Raw genomic sequence first — 24,830 nt, 5'->3', positions numbered from 1 at the left:
AAGCTTAGTAGCTAATAGTAGGCTATGTGAGATTTATTGTAAACTCAGGCAATTTTATAATAGTGTGCAATAGTGGACAATACACGGCTGTAAATATCCCACAATGCAATGCGGTAGCTGCCCGGCCGTCTCCATGAGAACAGCAATGGCAGACTCTTAGAACAACAGTCTGTAATAACTCTCCGATTTAAGTGTAAATATACGTGTACGTTTCACTTTGCAAAGTGTTATATTAAATGAGTCTTTTTGGTTTGCTGAAATCATAGCAACTCATTAACTCATTAAAAACATCAACGGCGGAATGGGATTTATGTTTGGTACCTCTGCTTTGCTTTACTTTCCTAACATCACGTTGGATGTCAGAAGGGAAAGCACACAGTATGCTGAAAATAGCATACTGTTTAGTATGTAGAACGTTAGTATGTCATTTTGGACGCAGCCACAGTGATTACGGGTGATGCAGGCTGGGTAATGTAGTAACAGTGGTGCAGGCTGGGTAATGCAGTCAGTCAGTGGTAGTCAGTAGGTCATGATAGCCGGAATAGTGGAAGTGTAGTTTGCCGAGTGTACCGACCTGAAATGACATAAATTATTAAGCACTTTATAGCAAAGATTACTACGAGAATACATAGAGCTATCTATCACTTATTTCAAAACATATTTACTGGACCTTTAAGAGCACAAAAACTCTGTCTTTGAAGGGATAAAGAGAGAGAAGGAGAAGAGATGCGAGTGTTAAACCTGTTAACGTTCAGACTGATGATGCTCTGGATGGGCGTGCTCTTGGGCCCGGGGGCCGGGCGGAAGACGCGCGCCTCGTCTCGATTGGTGGGCTTGCTGGAGGGCCGGGAGCGCCGGGAGCGCGGAGTGTACGGATCAGTGGAGTGAGACGGGAAGACCCCGAACGTCCCCGCCTTCATACCACCCATCTGAAACACACACAGATAGCTTGTATTATCTTCACCGAATATACAAGCTCACAACGCATTGTGTTGTGAGCTTATAGATCATACATGGGCAACTGGCGGCCCGGGGGCCACATGCGGCCCCCACCTTCACTTAATAGAGCGGCCCTTAGGTTAATATCGGAATACTGACGACATATTGATTTCAGCTGTAACATGACCCGCTTTAATTACTTCAGTCTACATTAGTAGATTAATGACTAGTGACTAGTCCAATGTATTTTCATAAAGTTAACATAAGTATAACTAAATGCATATGACATTAAATAAAAATATTACTTTTCAGGATTCAAAAATAGCAAAATAAAAATCAGGATTCCAATTCAAAAGTAGCAAATATAGCAGATCTACAAGCTCAAAACGCGTCGCGCTGCGACGCGTTTTAAGCTTGTAGATCGGCTATTTTTGCTACTTTTGAGTGACAAAGATTGGCGAAGTACGGCATTCATTTACAAAAAAAGTTAAAATACAGAGATAAGAGGTGTCTGCCAGACAGTAATATGCAATGTGGCCCTCTGGAGTGAGTGTGGAAATATAGTGGCCCTCTCCATCATCAAAGTTGCGTCACCCCTGTTATAGATCGTCAATTTTCGCCGAATGATCGCCACAGAATATGAACGATAAGTTGTGGTTAAGACATTAGTGCTTGGGTGGCGCAGCGGTAAATGCGGGTTCAAATCCATCGCGGTGCATCCCGGAAGCCGGGTGGGGAGGGTGATATTTGTCACTACATGTATTCCTACTGGCTGAGGTATAGGTGTAGAGGGAAAAAAGAGCAGAACAAGTAAACAAAAAAAAGTATAATTTACTTGAGCACCTGCCCCTCAAAATGTCTGTGCACGCCACTGCAGGTGAGTCAGGATACAACAGCAGTGACAACACAGTTACGTGTAGGGAGGAATGAACTGACATAAAGACTACATTGGGGGTAAAAACCCCCCGAAAACATTAGCATTTATATAAAGTTTGGAAACCATGAATCATGGGAATGACAGACAGACAGACAGACAGACAGACAGATACCCGTTTACTGGGGGAGGCGGGTTTGAAGGGAACAGGGAAGTGTCTCTGTCCGGCTGGGAGGGACTTCTGCGCCGATGGGGGGTGCCTGTCACTGCGGTACGGGTTTCCACTGAAATATTCTTTGGGGTGGAGGTGGAGCTTGAAGGGACCCCCTGTTAGCTTGGAGCGATGGGTCGACACCTCCCTCTACCACACACACACACACACACACACACACACACACACACACACACACACACGCACACGCACACGTTTAGCCCATTCATTGGATTTAGACCATTTGTCTGGCTATGCTAGAATATTCTCTATATATATATAGAATGGGGAGCCCCATATCAAGGGGTTTAATGTTTACCAGCGTTGACATGTCTGCTTATTATAAACAACTTTGGGCTAGTCTTTCTGTAAAGTCACTTGTAAATATTGGTAGTTACGGCTTGCATTTTTTGTAAAGTATTGGTTGCTTATTTAATAATAATAATACATACAATTTATAAAGCGCTTTTCTAGATACTCAAAGTCGCTTTACAGAAAACAGAAACAGAATAAGAAATCTTTTTTTCTAAGAATATAGAACACAAACATGTTTTAAAAAATAGAGGCTTGCTTCCTAATTCCCACATTTTTTCATGTCAAGGACCCCCAGATTAATATGTAATTGTCCAAGATTTGTGTTAACATTTTTCAAACATGTGTAGATCTGCTATTTTCGATAACACACTTTATAAACAAGCGTTTTTTTAAACGCTTGTTTATAGACCTGGTCACTTGTTTCTCTTGCAAAATCTGGCAACACTGCTGATTACCTGCATTACACCTGCAGCCTATTCGGGTGGCAGTGAGAAGGGCAATGGCGCTGCCCTAGAGAAGGGCCAAGAATAAGGTGAGTACTTAGTACTGGGGTTGAATACCTTCAGCGCATCCATGGCTCTGTGGTACGGGTCTGAGGCGTACACCTCCATCTTGGACAGCGTCACGTTGGGATAGCTGCGTCAAATAACATGGTGTCACCAGAGGTAGCAATAGAATATCACTACTGTCGGGCAGAAGAAACCTTGTATCTCGAAGTGTGTAACCACTTTTTTATTGGTTATATGTTTAGACCACCTGCAGACACACTTAACCACTAGCAAAACTAGCAGAGATCTACAATCTCACAACACTTCAACTGGCTTCGGCTCAAGTGGATAAAGTGTAGAGTAGTTCACCCAAAAAAAAAACTTATTTTCTATCAATTACACACCCCACAAAGCCTTGAATTCATGGAGATTTTTTGTTTTTTGTCGCATTCCTGAGCCAATAATCTCCGGTAGAGTCTCCTACCGGAGAATCCAAAAAAATCCCCATGAATCTCCATGAATTCAAGGCTTCATGGTCATTTTTTGGGTGAACTACTCCTTAGGAACAAATGCTTTAACCACCTTCTTTCCTGAGAATAGCAGATAACTGATCCACAAGGTACTTTCGGAAATAGTAAAGATAGCAGATCTACCAGACACTTGTAGAGCTGATATTTTTTGCAACAAAAAAAAAGTTAAGCTTTGAAAACGTCTTTGAAATCTTAAAATCTAATTTCTGAAGATGTTTGAAACTGTCTACCTATATTCACATGCTCAGAAGAGGGAAGGCAGGTTGACAGAAAGCGGGCCTGGTATCCTATAGTTTCAATGTACAGATAATTATTTTGATAGTATATTGTTTTAGACTGATGCAAGATTCTTGGTTTCCTCGTGATCCTATAGTTTACTGAGGCACTACGCTGTCTCTCTGCATTTAATGTATGTGTTCAGCTCGCTTATTGTATGTCGCTCTGGATAAGAGTGTCCGCTAAATGGCTAAGTTGCAAAGCTGGCAGCGTGCCATAGACCTGTAACCACTGCCTTTCTTGGGGGGGCAGGTGATGATGTTGCGTCCAGGAGAGGACTGGGGTTTCTCAGGGACCTTCAGGTTACTCATGGCCTCCACTGGCCCCGAGATAGTCCCGTAGAAACTCCCCAAACCACACCTGAAAGGAAAAGTAGAAGAGAGACAGAGATCAACACAGAGAGAACGAGACAGAGAGAGAGAGGCGGGGTTATACTGCTTGGCAACGTGTCGTCACCACGGGGGCATGCATGTGCGTGCGTGTGTATGCACGTAAGTGCATGTGTGTGCACGTTTGAATGCATGTACATGTGTGCATGCATACACCCGTGTGTGTACATGCGTGCGTGTGTGCGTGTGTGTGTGTGTGTGTGTGTGTGTGTGTGTGTGTGTGTGTGTGTGTGTGTGTGTGTGTGTGTGTGTGTGTGTGTGTGTAGCCTTGCGTTAACAGGCTATTCTGCTCGGAGATGAGAAAAGGATGGGAATGAGGCTACACACATCTAAGTGTCTATAGGGGAGGGACCTCTGTCGTATGTAGCCTACTTCCCCCGGAAACTCTCTTTTTTTAAACAATCACAACACGGGTTTCATGTAAACAGCTCTGTAAAGCCTCAACGTAACGTCCTTGGCCGGTACTTCCGCCAAATTCCAGTACTTCTCATTTAGACAGAGACTCAACTGGCTAAACCATTGGTTCTCAAAGTGGGGTCCGGGGACCCCCAGGGGTACTTGAGGGGGTTCCAGGGGGTCCCCAGCTAAATGATGGATAGGAACCAAATGGACCCTTATGGGTCTGTAACTCTGAAAGCGTAGACATGGAACCAAATGGACCCTAACGGGTCCATTTGGTTCCATTTGTACACTCTCAGAGTTAAATTAACATTGATTTTACAATATAAATTGGGGTTCCAGAGATAGAGATGCCATTAAATGGGGTCCGCACGCAGCCTAATGCATGTCAAACTGGGGGTCCTTGAAATTAAAATGGTTGAGAATCACTGCTAGAGACGTAAAATCTTCTCTTATGGGGGTCCCTGGCTTATCTTTTCAAATGGGGGTCCGCGGGCTAATAAGTATCAATTTGGGGGTCCTTGACATGAAAAAGTTTGAGAACCACTGGGTTAAAGGTCTTGCCCAGCGTGGTGTGCGTGCGTGCGTGTGTGTGTGTGACCCCCCCCTCCCCTCACGGTCTCTTGGATCCGCTGCACGGCAGAAAGGCCTTGCTGAGGATCTTTTTGCCCTGTTGGAGGCGCTCCAGGCGGACCAGTCTCATGGGATCCGTCAGCGCCTCGCGCTCGAAGATCCTCCGGTACTCCGGGTCAAAGTAGCCACCCCGTCTAGACACGCCCACCTGCATCTGGCGGTTGCGATAGGCTGCCTCGTTGAACGGACCTGCCGGGGATGCAATGCGGTTAAACCCATTAAGACCTGAAGAAGCCGATTCTACAAAATGTCTTCTACATCCCAACAGTTTTCTGAAAAAAACGTATGTTTCTATGTCAGTGGTGCTCAAACTTCATCATGTCAAGGACCCCCAAAGTGATGTGTATTTGGCCGCCGACCCCCATCTCAAAATATTTTGTTCCAGTGACCCCCCAGAAGCAAAGAATAGAGTTAAAAATGTTCGCTTTAAACAATATATATTCAAAGAGTTGCACACATTTTCCATGATTTTTCAAAAATAGCAGATCTACAAGGTCGTAGCGCACAAAGATTTGGCGGACCCCCTTTAGTAACTCTGAGGACCCCCTAGGGGTCCCGGACCCCCTGTTGAAGATCCCTGCTTTACTAATTTTGCTGGGGACCCCCTGGAACCCCCTCAGTCCCCGGACCCGGCTTTCAGAGAGCAATTGGTTGAGCTGACTCACAGAGACAGTGCAACTTACGATCGGTTGATGAGACGTACTTGTCCCCGATGGACACGTATCCCATCTCTTTGAACACCCCCAGGCGCTCCATGTCACTCTTGCCGTCTCCAGATGGCATCTTAACGCAGGACGTCCCAAAGCTTTTCAGAGAAATCTGCTGTATCTCCCCGGGACCGAAACGTAAAAGAAAAGGTTTACATTAAGACTTTTATTTTTAAATAGTGAAAATAGCCAATCTACAATATCACAAATGCGTGGCATTTCAGAGTAAACCCTCACTTAAACCTGCAGCAAAGATGTGGCAATCTTTTTAAGGGGTGCTGATTTGAAATGTAGGGGATGCTTGAGCACCACAACACACACACACACACACACACACACACACACACACACACACACACACACACACACACACACACACACACACACACACACACACACACACACACACACAGAAGGAGCAGCAGCAGCAGTGGACGACAGAGTTAGAGAAGAAAGTTTATGACTGAAAGGTCACTGGATCAAGTCTCTGCATGTAATTCAATCCATTCAGCCTTATATTAGCCTCCCTAAAAATATTAGCTCAAATTAGGAGTCATTCAGAAGGAAATGTGACATCCTAAGACTCATGCCAGTTTAGCACTTTTTGAAATGAATATGTCAGACACATAGAAATAGTGCCTCTCTATCGATAGTGTACCTGTATAGTTGATGGGCAGCTCCTGGTGCTTCCACTGTGGAATTTATAACATAGAATGTCTGTCTGTCTGTCTGTCTGTCTGTCTGTCTTTAGATCTGTCTATCTATCTATCTGTATGTATAGGTCTGTCCTAAGAGAGACATTTGCATGTCTGTGTGTTTGTGTACAGTGGTAACCTAGGTGACAGATATAGAGGAAGTAGAGAGGTGACTGGATGGAAGCAGCCAATCAGATACAACCGGCAGCAGGTATACACATACATTACTTCATACATAAATTACTGGTACACACATTACCAGGCGTGTCACAATTATGACATAATCACCTAATTGCAATCATTTGAGATCATCGCAATTATTGTTATCGCAATTTAAAACATAGTGGATATAGCAGATATACAAGCTCAAAACAAGCTTCAGAGATTCCAACAGTGGTGGAAAGTAACTAAGTACATCTACATAAGTAATGTACACGATGAGACACACATGTATATATTGTGGACATGTCATAGGCCATCATTTTTGCTCAATGATGGCCTATGCCATGCCCACAATATGGATGCTATCAGGTTCAGGTAGTGAAAATATTGTTATTCGTTGCTGTCGGGCAGAAACCTCTTATCTCAATATTTTAAAGGTAGGGTAAGCGATATTTTTTGGTTAAAACAAAAGGTTTTTGGTTAAAAGGTTAAAGCTCTATATTTTTTAATAGTAATCATTGCTATAGTGTTTGTTCAGTAATAGGATTCTCCTTGTCTCTCCAGCTCTTTAATAAACAGAAAATACATCAATCAGGAGAGAGTAGCTGCTTCATTTTTTATAGTGATCCAGTTCCAATTGTGTCTGCTCATTTCTTTGTGTCACCACTTTCAATTTCTCTTGTTTAATCTGTATCCTGGGGCACGGTGGCGCAGTCGGTAGCGCTGTCGCCTCACAGCAAGAAGGTCCTGGGTTTGATTCCCGCCGGGGACGCTGGGGGCGTGTCTCCTCCTCCTCGTCATCAGCGCCCATACCCTAGGTGGGGTTGGCGAAAGGGCCCACTCTGTGTGGAGTTTGCATGTTCTCCCCGTGTCTCCCAGGGTAGTTGATACCCTCACAAAAACATGTAGTAATCCTGGTCACTATACCGCCTCCCCCATGAAAGCCGGGGCGCCTGATGGAGGGGAAGGGAACTGGTTGGAATAACGTGTTCCTTCCACGCGCTACGTCCTACCAGGGAAACTCCCCCCTGTCAGGTGACAAGAAGGTCAGTTGGCTCTCATGCACTGAAGGAAGCATGAGCTCGGCCCTGGCCTCCCCAGGCTGTGGGGGACTGGTGTAGCGCTGGTGTAGGGCTGGTGTAGCGCCCGGGATCACTTAGGAAATTGGCACCGGGTGAAAAAAATGGGTTACAAAAATCACGGGATAAAAATTATAGAGTAAAAAAAAAATCTGTATCCTGACTGAGTTCTCTATCCTGATTGGATGAAATTGGTATCCCGACCTGAAAATGCATTTTCTGTTTAGTAAAGAGGTGGAGAGACATGGAGACTCCTGTTACTGAACAAACACTCTATAGCAATGAGTACACAGCATAAATTCAAGAGTTGAAATTTCAGGGTTAAACATTTCAGAGTTGATTTCAACTCCCAAAGTGTCATTTTAACATATTTAAATTGGGTTCAATGTTGGAGGTAGGGGAGACCAAAAACACACAAAAAAGAAGGAAAAGTTCAAATTCATGGTGCAGTCCAGGGATCTTCAACAGGGGGTCCGGGACCCCTAGGGGGTCCTCAGAGTTACTACAGGGGGTCCGCCAAATCTTTGTGTGATATGATTTTTTTTGTTACCTTAACCACTTGAACCCTAGCATCCCTTTTTCTGAGGAGAACTTTAGCCAAAAAATAGCAGATCTACAAGCTCACAACGCCTCGCGCTGCGAGGCGTTGTGGGGGTCCATGGCTAAAATCAAATGTACAAAAATATTTTGAAAATAGCAGATCTACAAGCTCGCAACGCGTCATCGCTTGTGAGCTTGTCGATCGGCTATTTAAAAAAATAGCCGATCAAAAAAATAAAAAATAAAAAATGGCGCTGAAGGTTTATGTATGTTTTGTCATAATAATTAAAATCTACAAAGTAACTAGTAACTAAAGTTTTCAAATAATTGTAGTGGAGTAAAAGTATAATATTTGCCTCTGAGATGTATTGGAATAGAAGTAAAAATTTTGCAAATTGGAAATACTCCAGTCAAGTAAAAATATCTTAAAATTATACTCAAGTACAGTGTTTGAGTATGTACTTAGTTACTTTCCACCACTGTCAGCATTAGATTAATTACTCACCTCCTGCAAAGATGACGAATGAGAACACACTTTTGTTCCATAGGCCCACATTGTCTTGGTTTCAGAGAGCATGGTGGTAAATATGAACTTTTGCCCCAAAGTCTTTAAGCTTCTGTGTTCTTCTCCTGCGGGTGCAGGCGGTTCCAGTAGTCCAGCATCTCGGTGGGTGTGACGGGGTGAGAGATGACCAGGTGGCTGTACCTGTTCCTGTCGAAGGGCCTCCATCCTTCCTTATCAAGGAACTGGAACTGGCCCGGCCACGTGATACGGATCCCCAGCCTGTCCAGGCACATGCCCACGTAGACGTCCTCCAATCTGAAGCGAGGGACGCTCAGAGAGGCTCCGTAGATCTCCGTCGCCAAGTCTCCGGAGAACACGTAACCCAGTCCGCCGCAGTATTCGGGGTACGTCTGGCTCGGGTACTCCTCTCTGGAGACGTACCACCCGCTGTTTTTGTTCCGGATCGGCGGCGTTCCCCGCCAGACGAGACCCGTGAAGAACTTCTTCCTGGGCTTCACTTCGGGTCTGAGCAGCTCGTGGACGAGGTTCTCGGTGTTGACAAAAACGTCGCTGTCGGTCTTCATGACGTAGCTGGCCCGCGGGCAATGCCTGGCCACCCAGTTCAGGCCCATCAGAGTCTTCAGGGTCAGGTTGCCATAGGAATCCATAAAGTCCTGCTGGACGATATCGCCGTGTCTCAGGCTCTCAGACTCCAAGGTCCTCTGCAGGCGTCGTCCCCGCGGCTCTCCTTTCTCCTCCTCCTCCTTATTCGCCCCCAGCAGGAACAGCCGCACGACCCGCGGAGCCCCCGGGCTCCCCTCGTGGCCCCACGTGCGCCGTATGGCGTCGCGGCGCTCCACCTGATGAGCCTCCACTGTTATGAGCAGCACCAGGAACGGCGGCGCCTCGCCCTCTAGGCATCTGTTAGCCTGGTTAATGAGGTAGGGGAAGGGCCCGGGCAGCGTGCCATCCTCTTCTCTCGGCCTGACGGGCAGCGTTCCCCCTCCATCCTCTTCTCTCGGCCTGGCGGGCAGCGTTCCACCTCCATCCTCTTCTCTCGGCCTGGCGGGCAGCGTTCCCCCTCCATCCTCTTCTCTCGGCCTGAGGGGCAGCGTTCCCCCTCCATCCTCTTCTCTCGGCCTGGCGGGCAGCGTTCCACCTCCATCCTCTTCTCTCGGCCTGGCGGGCAGCGTTCCCCCTCCATCCTCTTCTCTCGGCCTGGCGGGCAGCGTTCCCCCTCCATCCTCTTCTCTCCTCAGGAGTCCAGGATGAAAGGCCACGAACGTGAGGATTCCCACGAGCACGGCCACGGCGATGATGATGTGCGCACGACGATGTTTTCCTCTGGTCTTGCCTCGCTGCCGGACTGCGACGGGAAGGGTCATCACGTTGTTGAAATGTTCAGTTAAACGGGACCTGAGTTATGGATGTAGGGAACAGCTTCTTCTAATATAATAGGATGCAGCTAGCTACTGCAGACTCAGCTCAGGTCTTTATAAAGACTCTATCTTGACGAGGGTGTGTTGTTGTCATGACGTCACCTTGAGTCGACCATATAAGGGCCATCCATTTCACAGAGGGCCCTGTCAGAAATGCACTGAAATCTGTCTGTCTGTCTGTCTCTCTCTCTCTTATGGTTTAAAAGTGGGTTGGCTTAAGGCCGGCATTACTCAGAAAATCAGTTTTATTTCGTTTATTCTGTAAAGTGTAAAGGCTACAAACCATGAACATTATTCTTATTCACCCCCATAGCATTCTAATCCATTGTGCTCTGTGTGTAGCCTACTTTAAAACATTAAAATTAGATCCTGACCGATCCTGTTAGTGTGGTGTCAATTCACAAGGATGAAAACAAAGCATTGTTTTGTTTGTAGCCTACTATATCTACTGCATATAGAAACTAAGCTCCATTTGTAGTTATTTGTGTTTTTGCACGTCTGAGTAAAAATGCTGGTCCAGGTGAAGTACAGACAACTGTAGAAGTATGTGAAGTTGGATGAAGTTGAAGGACGGTTTGACTTTCTGCTGTTCCATGAAAAGAATACAAGAAGACTCACCCCAAGACGAACTCACCCCAACTGAAAAAGGAAAACTCACCCCGGGGGTAGGAACACTCACCCCGGGGGGTGGGTAAACTCACCCCAGGACCTGAGAAAACTCACCCCGGAACACTCACCCCGGGGGTAGGAAAACTCACCCCAGAAAAACTCAATGGTGTAAAGTACAGTGAGTTTTTGTTTTGTGGGTGGGTTTAACTTTTCCCCTCTACACCAAGTCTGTATGTTTAAAAAAGGCACATCTACCGGCTTGTGAGCTTTCCTTTTTCACAGAATGCTTTCATAATGAGACACGTTTAATCCATACTGGATTAAATTCTGTCTTTGAAGGTATAGAATTACCAAATTATGTCGTCCTTGTGTAACTTTTCTGATGAAATCTACCTTGTATTTAAAGCACTTTAATTAGCTAAATGTAATTGAACAACATAATTTGGTAATTCTATACCTTCAAAGAAAGAATTTAATCCAGATATGGATTAAACATCATTATGAAAGCATTCTGTGAAAATGGAAAGCTCACATTATGAAAGCATTCTGTGAAAATGGAAAGCTCACAAGCCGGTAGATCTACCTTTTTTTAAACCATTTTTCAAAGTTAAAAACCATTGGGGTGAGTTTTCCACAAAGTTGGGGTGAGTCTTCCGGGGTGAGTTTTCTCAGGTCCTGGGGTGAGTGTTCCTACCCCAGAAAATCTTGGGGGTGAGTTTTCCTACCTCTGGGGTGAGTCTTCCGGGGTGAGTTTTCCTACCTCTGGGGTGAGTTGGTTTTGGGGTGAGTCTTCTTGATACCCCATGGAATAGGTAACATTAAGCATATATCATGGCACATCAAATTTGAACTCCTAGTGGGGATAGGTTTTGTAAGGGAACATGTTCTATTTTTTTTGATGATTATACAGTGGTGGATGAATGCATTTAATGTGAAGTAATTTGCTGTGAGACAAACAGTGCTGCCTTGAAAAGCACATTCAGTTTATTCTCACTGTACTATCCCCGCGACGCGTTGTGAGCTTGTAGATCTGCTATTTTCAAACATTTTAGTACTTTTACTTTTGGTACTTTATGTACATTGTTATGCCAATACTTTTGTACTTTTACTCAAGTCATTTTTTTATTCTGGACTTTTACTTGTAACAGAGTACTTCTATATTGCAGTATTGATACTTTTACTTAAGTAGAAAATGTGAGTACTTTTTCCACCACTGTTTATTTGTCAGAAATGTAAACAGTATGTGGTACAGTCAGACATTTAGGCTAAAAGGATAAAACAATAAAGTCCCGGGGACTGGTTTCCATTGTGGTCCTATGTATTCAATTCATCAACATAGAATAAAAGAAAGAACACAATGTCATCAATTACATTACATTTAAATCCCCTTGTCTCGTGATAGATGTTTGTCCAAATGGTGATTCACATGTTTTTAGCTGATCTACAACAAGCTCAGTGAGCTTGTAGATCATCTATCATAGCTTCACTGGCTGTTGTTACGATGAAGCAGCAGGGCATTAATTTACCGGGAAAAAAAACACAAAACGTTGAAACATGGAGATACAAGGTTTCTGCCCCAAAAACAGTGAACATTTTCTGCCTGGAACATCAGGGACGTGCACAGATAGACTCTAGGTGGTGCTGGAGCACCTGCCCTTTGCCCTCTTGACCAGAAGTGCCCTTTTGAAAAAAAGAAAAAAAACGTTTTTTTTTTTCCAGTTTACAGCAGGGGTCTTCAACAGGGGGTCCGGGACCCCTAGGGGGTCTTCAGAGTTACTACAGGGGGTCCGCCAAATCTTTATGTGATATGATTTTTCTTTTTACCATAACCACTCGAAACCTAGCATCCCTTTTCTGAGGAGAACTTTAGCCGAAAATAGCAGATCTACAAGCTCACAACGCCTCGCGCTGCGAGGCGTTGTGGGCTTGTAGATCGGCTATTTTTGGCAAAGAGAGGTATAGGTGTAGAGGGAAAAAAGAGCAGACCAAGTAAACAAAAAAAACTATAATTTACTTGAGCACCTGCCCCTCAAAATGTCTGTGCACGCCACTGTGGAACATGCTGCATGGGATGTGGGTTGGGTTTGTAGCCCCAGTTCTACAAGCAGGTCATGGGAGATGAATTGATTATTCTTCCCATTAAGTTTGATTAAGACCGAGAATGTGCATTTGCACCGATGAGTCATAATATTAACTTCAGTCATCTATTCCTGGCACCCCGCTGTGTCATTGAGCCTCCACTCACTGATGTCTGACACACCATCTGGATTTCAAACACCCTTTTTTAACCCTAGCATCCCTGTTCTGGGTGGAACATTAGCCCAAAGAATAGCTGGTCTACAGTTGTAGATCGGCTATTTAAAAAAAAAAAAAACTATAATAAAATAGCTCATGAGCACACGCGCGTGCGTGTGAAAATAGCTGATAGTATGTGCATTTAAAAAAAAGAAAAAAAAATTGGAGAAAAAAAACTTGATGACAATACAAATATATCATTAATATAATGTCCTTTCCAGTTGTTATGTGTATGTTATATTATGAAATATACAACACAGTCATTGACATGAAAATGTTTGAAAACCACTGGTTTAAACAATTAGACAGCAACCCAAATATGCAATACTACACTTTAGAAACAAGCCATTTCACACCAGAAATGTGGTTGACACTTATGCTAATGGAGCAAGATGTTCCACAACAACTTAAAATAAAAAAAACAAGTAAAATAAGCAATACATGTAAAAATTAAAAAGGGCCACGGATGTTATGCAGGCCTTTAAAAAAAAGACTACTGTCTGCGCGTGCCTGGGAACCACGCACACACGCACACGCACACGCACACCTTCAGAGCGGCAGTCTGCATGAGCGGGCCATAGAGGTATGGGAGCGGGCTCTTTAAATCCTCCGGTTTCCCCGCCCCCTCCCCCCCCCCCCCCCCCCACACACACACCTGCGCGAGACAGACCAACATACACAGACAAACAGTCAGACAAACAGTCGACAGAGAGAGTGAAATAAACAAATAAACAACGTATATTAACAATAATAACTTCAACCATGATGGAACTTCACTTGAGAGTTGTTGTCAATGACGTCAGGGAGACTGTAAACCAGGCTATTAAGACACAAGTGTGAGTTTAATTATCTCTCCGTGACGAACTGTTGGCCGTTTTCTCTCCAGCTGAGTGAATTCAACAGGTAAGATAGCTCAGTGGTTCTTAGCATGTGGGTCCGGACCCCCAGGGGGGTCCCCAGAAGACAGTGAATTGACAATTTAAAGACTTTTAAGAGCTTTTTAATAGCTTCTTAGCATTAAACATTTCACACGCTATATGGCTGAATTGTGCGACATAACGTGCAACAGAACACAAGATGGCGCCATTCCATTGTTTGGTTCTTTTTCTTGTTTTTGTTCTGGGTCGCAGTACTTTGAAATGATGGTAAGACGTAGACGTCACGTCTACTCTTACCGTTGTATTGAGCTCTGTTTGATTGTAATGCCAACATGTAGGTCTATAGTAAAGCACATAAAGGTATGTGTGTATTTCAGTAGTGGTTAAATCTATACAGGTAGGCCATTGTGTTATTCAAAACAACAACAACAAAAAGGACAGATATGTATATAGTCTAATGTTTTGAAACGAACAGACCATTAAGGTGCTTGACGGTGCTGTGTGCATGGGTCCTATTATATATGTATATAAATAAGTACACAATGTTTTGTTGGGGTGTCACCAGTGGTGTAAATTAACAAGTACATTTACAAGTACTGTACTTGTAAATGTAGTAATGTACTTAAGTACACTTTTGAGGAATTTTTACTTTACTGCAGTATTTTCCACTTTCTGTACTTTTACTTCTACTCCACTACATCTCAGAGGCAAATATTGTACTTTTACTCCACTACAATTATTTGAAAACTTTAGTTACTTTTCAGATAAAAAAAATATGATATTATGAAACACATTAATACATTAACCACTTAAGCCCTATTTTATACCGAGGCTATTTGAAAATATTTTGAAAACTTTAGTTTGTTACTTTGCAGATATAAATGATGACATTATAAAACAGACATTAACCACTTTAGCCCTATTTTATACCTAGGCTATTTGAAAATAGCCGATCTACAAGCTCACAACGCGTCGCATCGCGTTGTGAGCTTGTAGATCTGCTATTTTCAAACATTTTTGTACTTTTTACTGTTGGTACTTTAAGTCAATTTGGATGCCAATACTTCAGTATTTTTCTCAAGTAAAATAATTAAAAAATAATTCTGGACTTTTACTTGTAACAGAGTACTTCTACATTGCAGTATTGGTACTTATACTTAAGTAAAGAATTTTAGTACTTTTTCCACCACTGGGTGTCACAGCACCATATATCCTCGAATGAAACCTCATACTTTTTTTGAACCACTCAGTGCAATGTTTTCACTGAAAAGAGATAACAAGGTTCATGTGATTAAATGAGGAAATGATTGAATATAACTTACTTAATATTTCACACAGCTTGGTGTTTCAGTAAATGAATCCATCGCTGTTTGTTTACCGAGGATGGTTTCATTGAAAGTGTGTATTGGAGCAAGTGTTACAACCTGATCTGTAGGCCCATACTTAGATTTCTATTTAAAGGTAGGGTACGTGATTTGCTTTGGTTAAAATAAGTGTTAAATAGCTCTATATTATGTTAGTACTCAAGGCTATAGAGTGTTTGTTCAGTATTAGGAGTCTCCTTGTCTCTCCAGCTCTTTATAAAACAGAAAATTCATTTTTGTTTCCGTTTCAGTTTCATTTCCAATTTCATCCAATCAGGACAGAGGACTCAATCAGGATATAGATTAAACAAGTGAAATTGGAAGTGATGACACTAAGAAATGAGCAGAACAAAATTGGAACTGGAACACTATACAAATTAAGCTTAAAAATGGGTACTTTCTCCTGATTGGCTGAGATTTTGACACCTACCAGAAAATGTATTTTCTGTTTATTAAAGAGCTGGAGAGACGGGGAGACATCTGTTACTGAACAAACACTCTATAGCAATGATTACTATCAGAATATAGTGCTTTAACCTTTTAACAAAATACTTTTTGTTTTAACCAAAAAATATCACTTACCCTACCTTTAATCTCTCACTTTATTTAGGTATACGGCACGCTAGTCCAGATGTCTAAGTGTAGCTCTGTTATACTGTGTGAGTGTTTAAAAATGCCTCTTTCTTTCTATCTTTCTTTCTTTCTTTCTTTCTTTCTTTCTTTCTTTCTTTCTTTCTTTCTTTCTCTCAGACAATCAAGGCTCATGGTGTCCCTCCCTCCAACCTCCTCCTCCGGACAATATAGGAGCCATGTACACAGGTAGGGCTAGTTCACGATTACGAATTTAAGTTGACGATTAATTATCACTCAAATAATTGCGCTTAACGATTTTATTGTGTTTCTCTCGTCGTTGAAAATTAAGGGAACATCATGAATAAAAATTACATTTCTGTTTGGCTTTTTAGCTTTCGCAAAACAAAAAGTTGCACAGGGCAGATATGACAAATAATACATATTTAATTACTTTATACTTAAAAATAAACATTAATTGTGGAAATAGCCGATCTATAAGCTCAAAACGCGTCGCATCGCGACGCGTTTTGAGCTTATAGATCGGCTATTTCCACTATTTTTTGTCATTTTTTGAAAATATGACTTTTTAACATGGAATTGATTATGACGATTATGCAAAAATAATTGCGATTGTATAAAATAATTGCTATTCGACGATTATGTAATAATTGTGACAGGCCTGTACACAGGTACACAGGGGGGCCACCGAGGGTGAGTGAGAAGATGGCAGCCATGCAGGTCAGGAGAACGAAGCTCGGTCGGTCACTGCCTTCGACACCGGGGAGCTCCGAGCGGGGGAGGAAAGTAATGGAGAGCTTATAGCCAGATGTACTGTATGGACTGGAGGATGGAGATGACTGGAGGAGACACCTCTGGAGGGCTCATCTAGAGCCATATGAAATCCGTTTTATTTTTTTCCCAATTCCGTTTTATTTTTTCCCAAATTCTGTTTTTTCCATTTTAATATTTCTGAATTCTGTATTTTGCTTTTTATGCTCATTTTTACCATTAAAAAAGTGTCTGGTAAGTGGAAATGAATAAATGTTCAAGATATAACAGTCCATACATGGCCCTTGTTGTGTTATACGCAAAAGTGTTCCCAAAATAATTCGGTCTAATTCGGTCTGAGCATGCGCAAAATGGCGTCGCCCATGTATTATTGTTTCTATCGTCTTTCTAAGACTATTTCTACGTGGATTTTACTGTTTATAAAGTAGGATGTGGCCATGCAAAATGGTGGTGTCCCGTGGATTTGTAAAAAATCGCGGTAAAAAAAAAAAAAATACCGCGATTTTTTTTTATTTTCCAAATTCTGCAATATTCCGTGTTTTATTCCAATTCCATTTTTATTGGTCATTTCCGCGATTCCGTCCGCGATTCCGTTAACACGGATTTCATATGGCTCTAGGCTCATCGGAGGAGAGAGGGGGGGGCTCTATCTCTCTATCCATGGGTTCCACGGTCTGACCCTGGCCATCACTTACACGACTGACGAAGTCAAGTAGAAGACGGCTCAAGGTAGGAACCTTTTTTTCTGTCTTTCTTTCTTCTTCTTCTTTGCTGCTGCTGCTGCTGCTGCTGCTTGTGTTGTATGCTGTGTGCGCACTAATGTGAATCAAGCTGTTGTACTGTTGGCCTGGCATGGCCAGACTAATATCACTGCGTAGATATTTAGCCTGGAATCTCTGTGTGGAACCAGCTGCACAGGTTCCAAAAAATGCCTTTGGTGATAAACCCCGCCCCATATGTGCATACCGGGCCCTGATTGGTCCCTCACTACCTCGGAGGGAGTGAAATCCAATCACAACTGAGAGGTGCCAGACCAAATCTGCAGAGGGCATTTTTTTTTTTTTTTGCCATGGCAGATTCGTCTGCATGGTTTCCAGGCTATTGTACTGTTATTGCTGTCATTTTGGGACCCAATGACTCTGGGTGGCAATGAGACATGTTCAGTGACTGTTTGTGGCTCTGGATTTGAATGAAGGCTGATGAGAATCTATAGAGTACAATGTGTCTGTTGTGTTGTGTCTGCCGTTGAAGGCAGTGAGTTGTAACAGGGAACAGTATAGACGAATCCACAGACGCGCTCCCTGTAGCTGCCTGTAGGCGGCCATTGCTGTGGTGTCGCGTCCGCGGAGAGCGTTGACACCGCAGCAATTGCTGCATGCAGGGCAGCGCTCCGTGGATTTGTGTATACCAGGGTTCCCCAATTAGTTTTCCCCAAGGGCCAAATTCTGTCTCGGGTGCCAAACTGAGGGCCGTTGCCCTCACGCCCGCGCGCGAAGCACCCTCGCTCCCGAAGCGCCCTCGCCCGAATTCCAAAAAATGTTTTTGCGGTTTTGGGCGAAAATTTCGCGGTTTTGGGTGGATTTTTGTTTCTGTCTTTGTCAACTTTATTTCGATTTTTTTCCCCCCTCTAATCTAGCTAATTTGACAGTTATTTTAGGCCTGGGGTTCTTGTGTAGTGCTTTTTAGGGGGGTCTGTTATAATTTTTACGCACAATTTGTAAGTGTGTGTGAATTTGATTATTATTTTTTATAAAAAAAAAAAAAAAAATAAAAAAAAAAAACACACACACACAAAAAATGTTTTATGCCAGGAGTCGTCGCGGGCCGCACAGTTGCCTCTCGCGGGCCGCAAATGGTCCGCGGGCCGCTTATTGGGGAACCCTGGTGTATACAGTATGTGTGTATGTGGCTCTTGGTCACTTCAGTTATCCTATGTGTGAGTTTGCTATTTCCTTTTGAAGTTCAAGCTATACAGGTTTTGGGCTTTGACATAACGGCCATCATTTAATTTCATGACTGGCTTGGTGGCAAAACCTGTCTATGTAGGCGTGTGTTTCAGATAAACTTTTGCTGCTCTTTTTTTCCCTCTACACCTATAACTCTTTGCCAAAAATAGCAGATCTACAAGCTCACAACACCTCGCAGCGCGAGGTGTTGTGAGCTTGTAGATCTGCTATTTTTTGGGCAAAATTCTCCTCAGAAAAGGGATGCTAAGGATTCAAGTTGTATTATGTAAAAGAGAAAATCATATCACACAAAGATTTGGCGGACCCCCTGTAGTAACTCTGAGGACCCCCTAGGGGTCCCGGACCCCCTGTTGAAGACCCCTGCATTATAGCATGCATACTTTCCAGGAATAGAAAGCGTGCAGTTTCTATTATTAGCTTAAATTCCCTATCAATGATGTCACTGGTAGGCGGGTGTCTGAACTGTCCACAGCCCTCCTCTGAGACACAGGCCGAGTACACAAAAAGGGGGCCATTATAATGAGCGTTAGTGAGGAGTGAGGACCAATTACATGAAGATGGGTTGACAATGGGTGAAGTACTTGAGTAAATGTACTTAGTTACTTTACACATTTAGCAACAGCACACAGCATGTGAAATCACCGCAAGACGCCAGCTGAGCTGAAATAAATCTTTCATTCTGTTCCATTATGCTACACTATCTCTTGAGAATGACCATTGAAAAGCCCTTTAGAATTATGACCAAACAAAACTAAATAACAGATGGTCAGATTTTCATGAAACTTGTTGGGAACGACACGTCCTGAAGATAACCGTCATATGTCCAAAACGTACCTTTTTAAAAAAAACTATTATTAATACCTGAGGCCGCTTCTAAACATTTTCTAAATCCTAACAGTTTTTTGAAAAAAAAAAATATATATATATATTTTTTCATGATTTTTCAAAAATAGCAGATCTACAAGCTCATAGCGCGGCACTCGGTGCCGCGCTATGAGCTTGTATATCTGCTATTTTTCAATAGCCAAATAAATCTTAAAGTGACACAGATGCGTTCCAGGTCTTAATGGCTTAAAACATTTTTAAATAGTGAATCCATAGTCGATCCACAAGCTCACAATGTGTCGCGATGAGACACGTTGTGACCTTGTAGATCGGCTGTTTTTCCACAACTGTTTTTTTAACACTCTCATCGCACTTGACCTAGTTATGACGTCCAAGCAGACTTACCATGGTCATTTGTCCTCATGTTTTTGTCAGCTATACTTGATCTTGTTTTTCTTGACCACAATGTTTAGATAAAAACATTTACAATATTTAGACAGATGCTAAGTTTATTGTTTACCTGGTATCCTATAGTTTCAACGTACAGATTACTATTTTTGATTGATTGATTGATGTACTTTATTTAGTAAGACATGAGAACATCAGTACATGGAAGTACAAAAAAATCACAATACAAGGTCTACTAAACTAGGAGGCTCATTAAGCACTGAGCTTGTTTAAGATGAGATCCCCATGCACACAAATCATGATGACATACAGTATAAGAGACAGACAGATATACACAATTACTATACAGAATGTCATACAATCAGCGTACAGGTTACTGGTATGAAGAGGGGGGGTAGGTTAAGACTTAGACAGGGGCCATTTTCGAATTGCAGCCTCCTGAAGTTGTATCTTTAGGGCAGTTTTGAAAGTGAGTAGGGTTTTGCACTCCTTTACTCCTTTTGATAGGGCGTTCCACATTTTAGATGAATAGCATGAGAACGAGTTCATTCCCTTTGTTGGTCAACCGATATAGTATATTGTTTTGACTGATGCTATGAGATGCGACGCGTTGTGAGCTTGTATATCTGCTATTTTCAAATGGCTGATGTATAGGAATAGAACATACATCTTGTATCATTGTGCACAGGCGTCAGTATCTCTGATAAAGTACTTGATGGTCACCGCATCACGGATATCAATATGCTTACGTAGATGCACATACGTGTGCTGGGTCAAGCAGATGAAGTCATAAATCATGACAAAGAGTGTCTGTTAACATGCTTAAATTGCTATGTAAAAAAATCAGAGTACTTCTTCCACCACTGGAAGTTTGTTCTCCCCACGGCCACAAGGTGGCAGACTAGCTCTGCAGATGGTAAGAAGAACAAGTTACGAAAGCACAAACAACTTGGGGAATCTTAACTTCTCTCTCTCTCTCTCTCTCTCTCTCTCTCTCTCTCTCCACCATGAGTTGTTGAAGAAGATTCAATTGAGGACTTCATGCAAGCATGGAGAGAAAATACACCTGACATACAGTATCCCCCCCCACAGCCCTTTGAAAAGTAAGACTTCAAATGGCCGGCCGCGTTTGATATCGGCATCATCTGTCACCGCGCGTGACACAGTTTGACTTCAAACGCCTATTTAACCCATTAAGACCGGGAACGCATTCTGTGTGTCATTTAAAGATTTCTTTGGCTATTAAAAAAAATAGCAGATCTACAAGCTCATAGTGCGGCACCGAGTGCCGCGCTACGAGCTTGTAGATCTGCTATTTTTGAAAAATCTTGAACATTTGTGCAAATCATTGAACATACATATTTCTTAAAGCAAACATTGCATCCTGGGGGGGTCCCTGAAACAACATATTTTGAGTCCGTGGCCAAATTCATATCATTGAAGGGGTCCTTGAGTTGGAGAACCACTGATTTTCAAAAAAAATGTTTTGTTTTGATTTAGAAGACATTTGTAGAATCCCCCAGAAGCAAAGATTTGAGTTACAAATGTATATATATATATATATTCAAAGATTTGCACCATTTTTTTTCAAAAAATCGCACATCCACAAGCACTCAGTGCCGTGTTATGAATATATGCTGTTTTTGAATAGCCAAAGACATCAAAAAATGACCCAGATGCGTTCCCGGTCTTAAAGGGTTAACCTAAATAAGTCACTTAATCACTGATGATGTTCCAGAGGATGTACAGTAGCATCTCTCTGGCTGTTCCCATGCACTCAGCGGTATAAAGCTGTCAAACAAAATGGAACACACTTGACCCCGAGAGAGAGAGAGAGAGAGAGAGAGAGAGAGAGAGGGAGAGAGAGAGAGGGAGAGAGAGGGAGAGGGAGGTATGGAGGTGGTTGTGGAAAATATTAAAGATTGTCTGTCTGAGAGAGAGAGAGATTTATCCCAAGCTAACCTTTCCTATGTGGATGTATTCATCGTAACTATTTCTGACAGGAAAAGCCCAATTCCTATGGTTTTGTAAGATAGATTTCTCTCAGTTGCAATGTAACGCGGCTCTTTTTACACATTATTTTGATTCCCTTTTAATTCATTGTACCGTACATACATTCTTTTGTTTTGATTGTATTGTTCCACTTTTGCTTTGGCAACGTAAACGTCTGTTTTCTCATGCCAATAAAGCCCCATTGAATTGAAGTGAGAGAGAGAGAGAGAGAAAGAGGGAGACACACACACACACACACACACACACACACACACACACACACACACACACACACACACACACACACACACACACACACACACACACACACACACACACACACACACACACACACACACACACACATAGAGAGACAGGCATTCTAGCTACAGTAGATGTCTATCTCGTCGTACGAATGCCCAGAAATAGCCGCTCTACACTCAGGGACGTGCACAGATAGACTCTAGGTGGGGCTAGAGCCCCTGCCCTTTGCCCTCTTGACCAGAAGTGCCCTTTTGAAGAAAAAAAAAATATATATATTTTTTTCCCAGTTTACACCAGGGGTCTTCAACAGGGGGTCCGGGACCCCTAGGGGGTCCTCAGAGTTACTACAGGGGGTCCGCCAAATCTTTATGTGATATGATGTTTCTTTTTACCATAACCACTCGAAACCTAGCATCCCTTTTCTGGAGGGAGAACTTTAGCCAAAAATAGCCGATCTACAAGCCCACAACGCCTCGCGCTGCGAGGCGTTGTGGGCTTGTAGATCGGCTATTTTTTTGCAAAGAGGTATAGGTGTAGAGGGAAAAAAGAGCAGACCAAGTAAACCAAAAAAAAGTATAATTTACTTGAGCACCTGCCCCTCAAAATGTCTGTGCACGCCACTGCACACATAGAGAGACAGACATTCTAGCTACTGTAGATTTCTATCTCGTCGTACGAAGGCCCAGAAATAGCCGCTCTACATTGTCGATAGCCAATGATAGTAGATGGGCTATTTTCAGCGCGTGACACAGACCAGAGACACAGACAAGGTCTTGACCTACTTGATTGCGCGTGGGTGTGCCAAGCATCACCAAGAAACATGCATATCTATAGGTGTGAGCTTATAGATCTGCTGTTTTCAAAGTGTAAATCAGGCCATGTAGACATACTTACGTACGGAGGGGACAGATGAAGAGGGGGGGGGGCGTGTCTCTAGCTGAACGGAGGGACAGACAGATGAGTAGGAGGAGGAGGGATGTCTCTAGGGGTCCAGCTTGTCTGTCTCAGCTGGACAAATGTCCTCAGGGAGCGGGGGGGGGGCTGTAAGCATGCAGCTGACACACACACACACACACACACACACACACACACACACACACACACACACACACACACACACACACACACACACACACACACACACACACACACACACAGACACATGGAAAGCACATCACAGCTGGAGATGGGGTCACTCGCACACAAGCCCCCCCCCACACACACACACACACACACACACACACACACACACACACACACACACACACACACACACACACACACACACACACACACACACACACACACACGCGCAGTAAGCATATGCAATTTCATTGATTTGAGCATTCTGTCAATAAACAAGCGGAATGGATTTAATAATAAAACAATGGACAGACAGATGCACTGTCTTTCCACGTGTTAGAAACGTGTGTGTGTGTGTGTGTGTGTGTGTGTGTGTGTGTGTGTGTGTGTGTGTGTGTGTGTGTGTGTGTGTGTGTGTGTGTGTGTGTGAGTGTGAGAGAGGGGGGGGTCTAAACTCATTTTAAAAAGAGGAACTTGGTATTTATCCATCCATCCACCCAACCAGTGGTGGAAAGTAACTAAGTATATTTACTTAAGTACTGTACTTAAGTACAATAATGAGGTATTTGTACTTAACTTGAATATTTCCAATGTCCAATACTTAAAAAAAATAAATTATGATATAATTAAACATACATTAACCACTTTAGCCCTATTTTAAACACAGGCTTTTTGAAAATAGCCGATCTGCAAGCTCACAACGCTTCGCAGCGCGACGCGTTGTGAGCTTGTAGATCGGCTATTTTCAAACATTTCAGTACTTGAAGTTATTCATTTATATTTCTACCATTAATTTACAAAAAAGTTGAAATATGGAGATACAAGGTTTCTGCCAGACAGCAAGGAATTGTTGTTGTCTTCTATGCTCTCTCTCTCTCTCTCTCTCTCTCTCTCTCTCTCTCTCTCTCTCTCTCTCTCTCTCTCTCTCTCTCTCTCTCTCTCTCTCTCACTCTCTCTCTGTCTATCATTGCATTGTCTACAGGTGACAGCACAGCAGAGGTAGACTGATGGTTTTGAGGGAACTTCAACTGTCTCTTCTTTAGTGGTGTAAAGTAACTAAGTACATTTACTCAAGTACCGTACTCAAGTACAATTTTGAGGTACTTTTACTTTACTGGAGTATTTCAATTGTCTATACTTTTACTTCTACTCCACTACATCTCAGAGGCAAATATTGTACTTTTACTCCACTGCAATTGTTTGAAAACGTTAGTTACTAGTTACTTCGCAGATATAAATGATTACTTTATGAAACATACATTAATGTTTCATAATATATACCGAGGCTATTTGAAAATAGCAGATCTACAAGCTCACAACGCGTCGCATCGCGAGCTTGTAGATCTGCTATTTTCAAACATTTTTAGTACTTTAACTTTTGGTACTTTAAGTACATTTTGATACCAATACTTTTACTCAAGTAATTGTTTAATTCTGGACTTTTACTTGTAACAGAGAAGTTCTACAATGCAATATTGATACTTTTACTGAAGTAAGAAATGTGAGTACATTTTCCACCACTGATTCCTGTGTGTGTGTGTGTGTGTGTGTGTGTGTGTGTGTGTGTGTGTGTGTGTGTGTGTGTGTGTGTGTGTGTGTGTG

General features: G+C 42.8%; 2 protein-coding genes across 2 annotated transcripts in view; one reads left to right on the top strand and one right to left on the bottom strand.

The window, feature by feature from the left end:
- The window catches only part of LOC311033786 (PDZ and LIM domain protein 3-like), an 87,496-nt gene that overhangs the window by 9,418 nt on the left and 53,248 nt on the right, over window positions 1-24,830 (top strand). The gene's annotated exons all lie outside the window — the stretch shown is intronic.
- cfap96 (cilia and flagella associated protein 96) lies at window positions 51-5,837 on the bottom strand (the record flags this gene model as incomplete). Its single annotated transcript, XM_084041809.1, has 7 exons — window positions 51-574; window positions 742-929; window positions 1,989-2,174; window positions 2,900-2,975; window positions 3,856-3,993; window positions 5,039-5,243; window positions 5,738-5,837. The coding sequence occupies 7 exons, from the start codon at window positions 5,835-5,837 to the stop codon at window positions 520-522; spliced, it is 948 nt and encodes a 315-aa protein (XP_083897935.1). The 3' UTR covers window positions 51-519.

Source organism: Gymnoscopelus microlampas (assembly GCF_963454915.1).
Source record: "Gymnoscopelus microlampas genome assembly, chromosome: 18".
NCBI classification, from domain to species: domain Eukaryota; kingdom Metazoa; phylum Chordata; class Actinopteri; order Myctophiformes; family Myctophidae; genus Gymnoscopelus; species Gymnoscopelus microlampas.
This window is presented reverse-complemented; position numbering and strand designations above follow the sequence as displayed.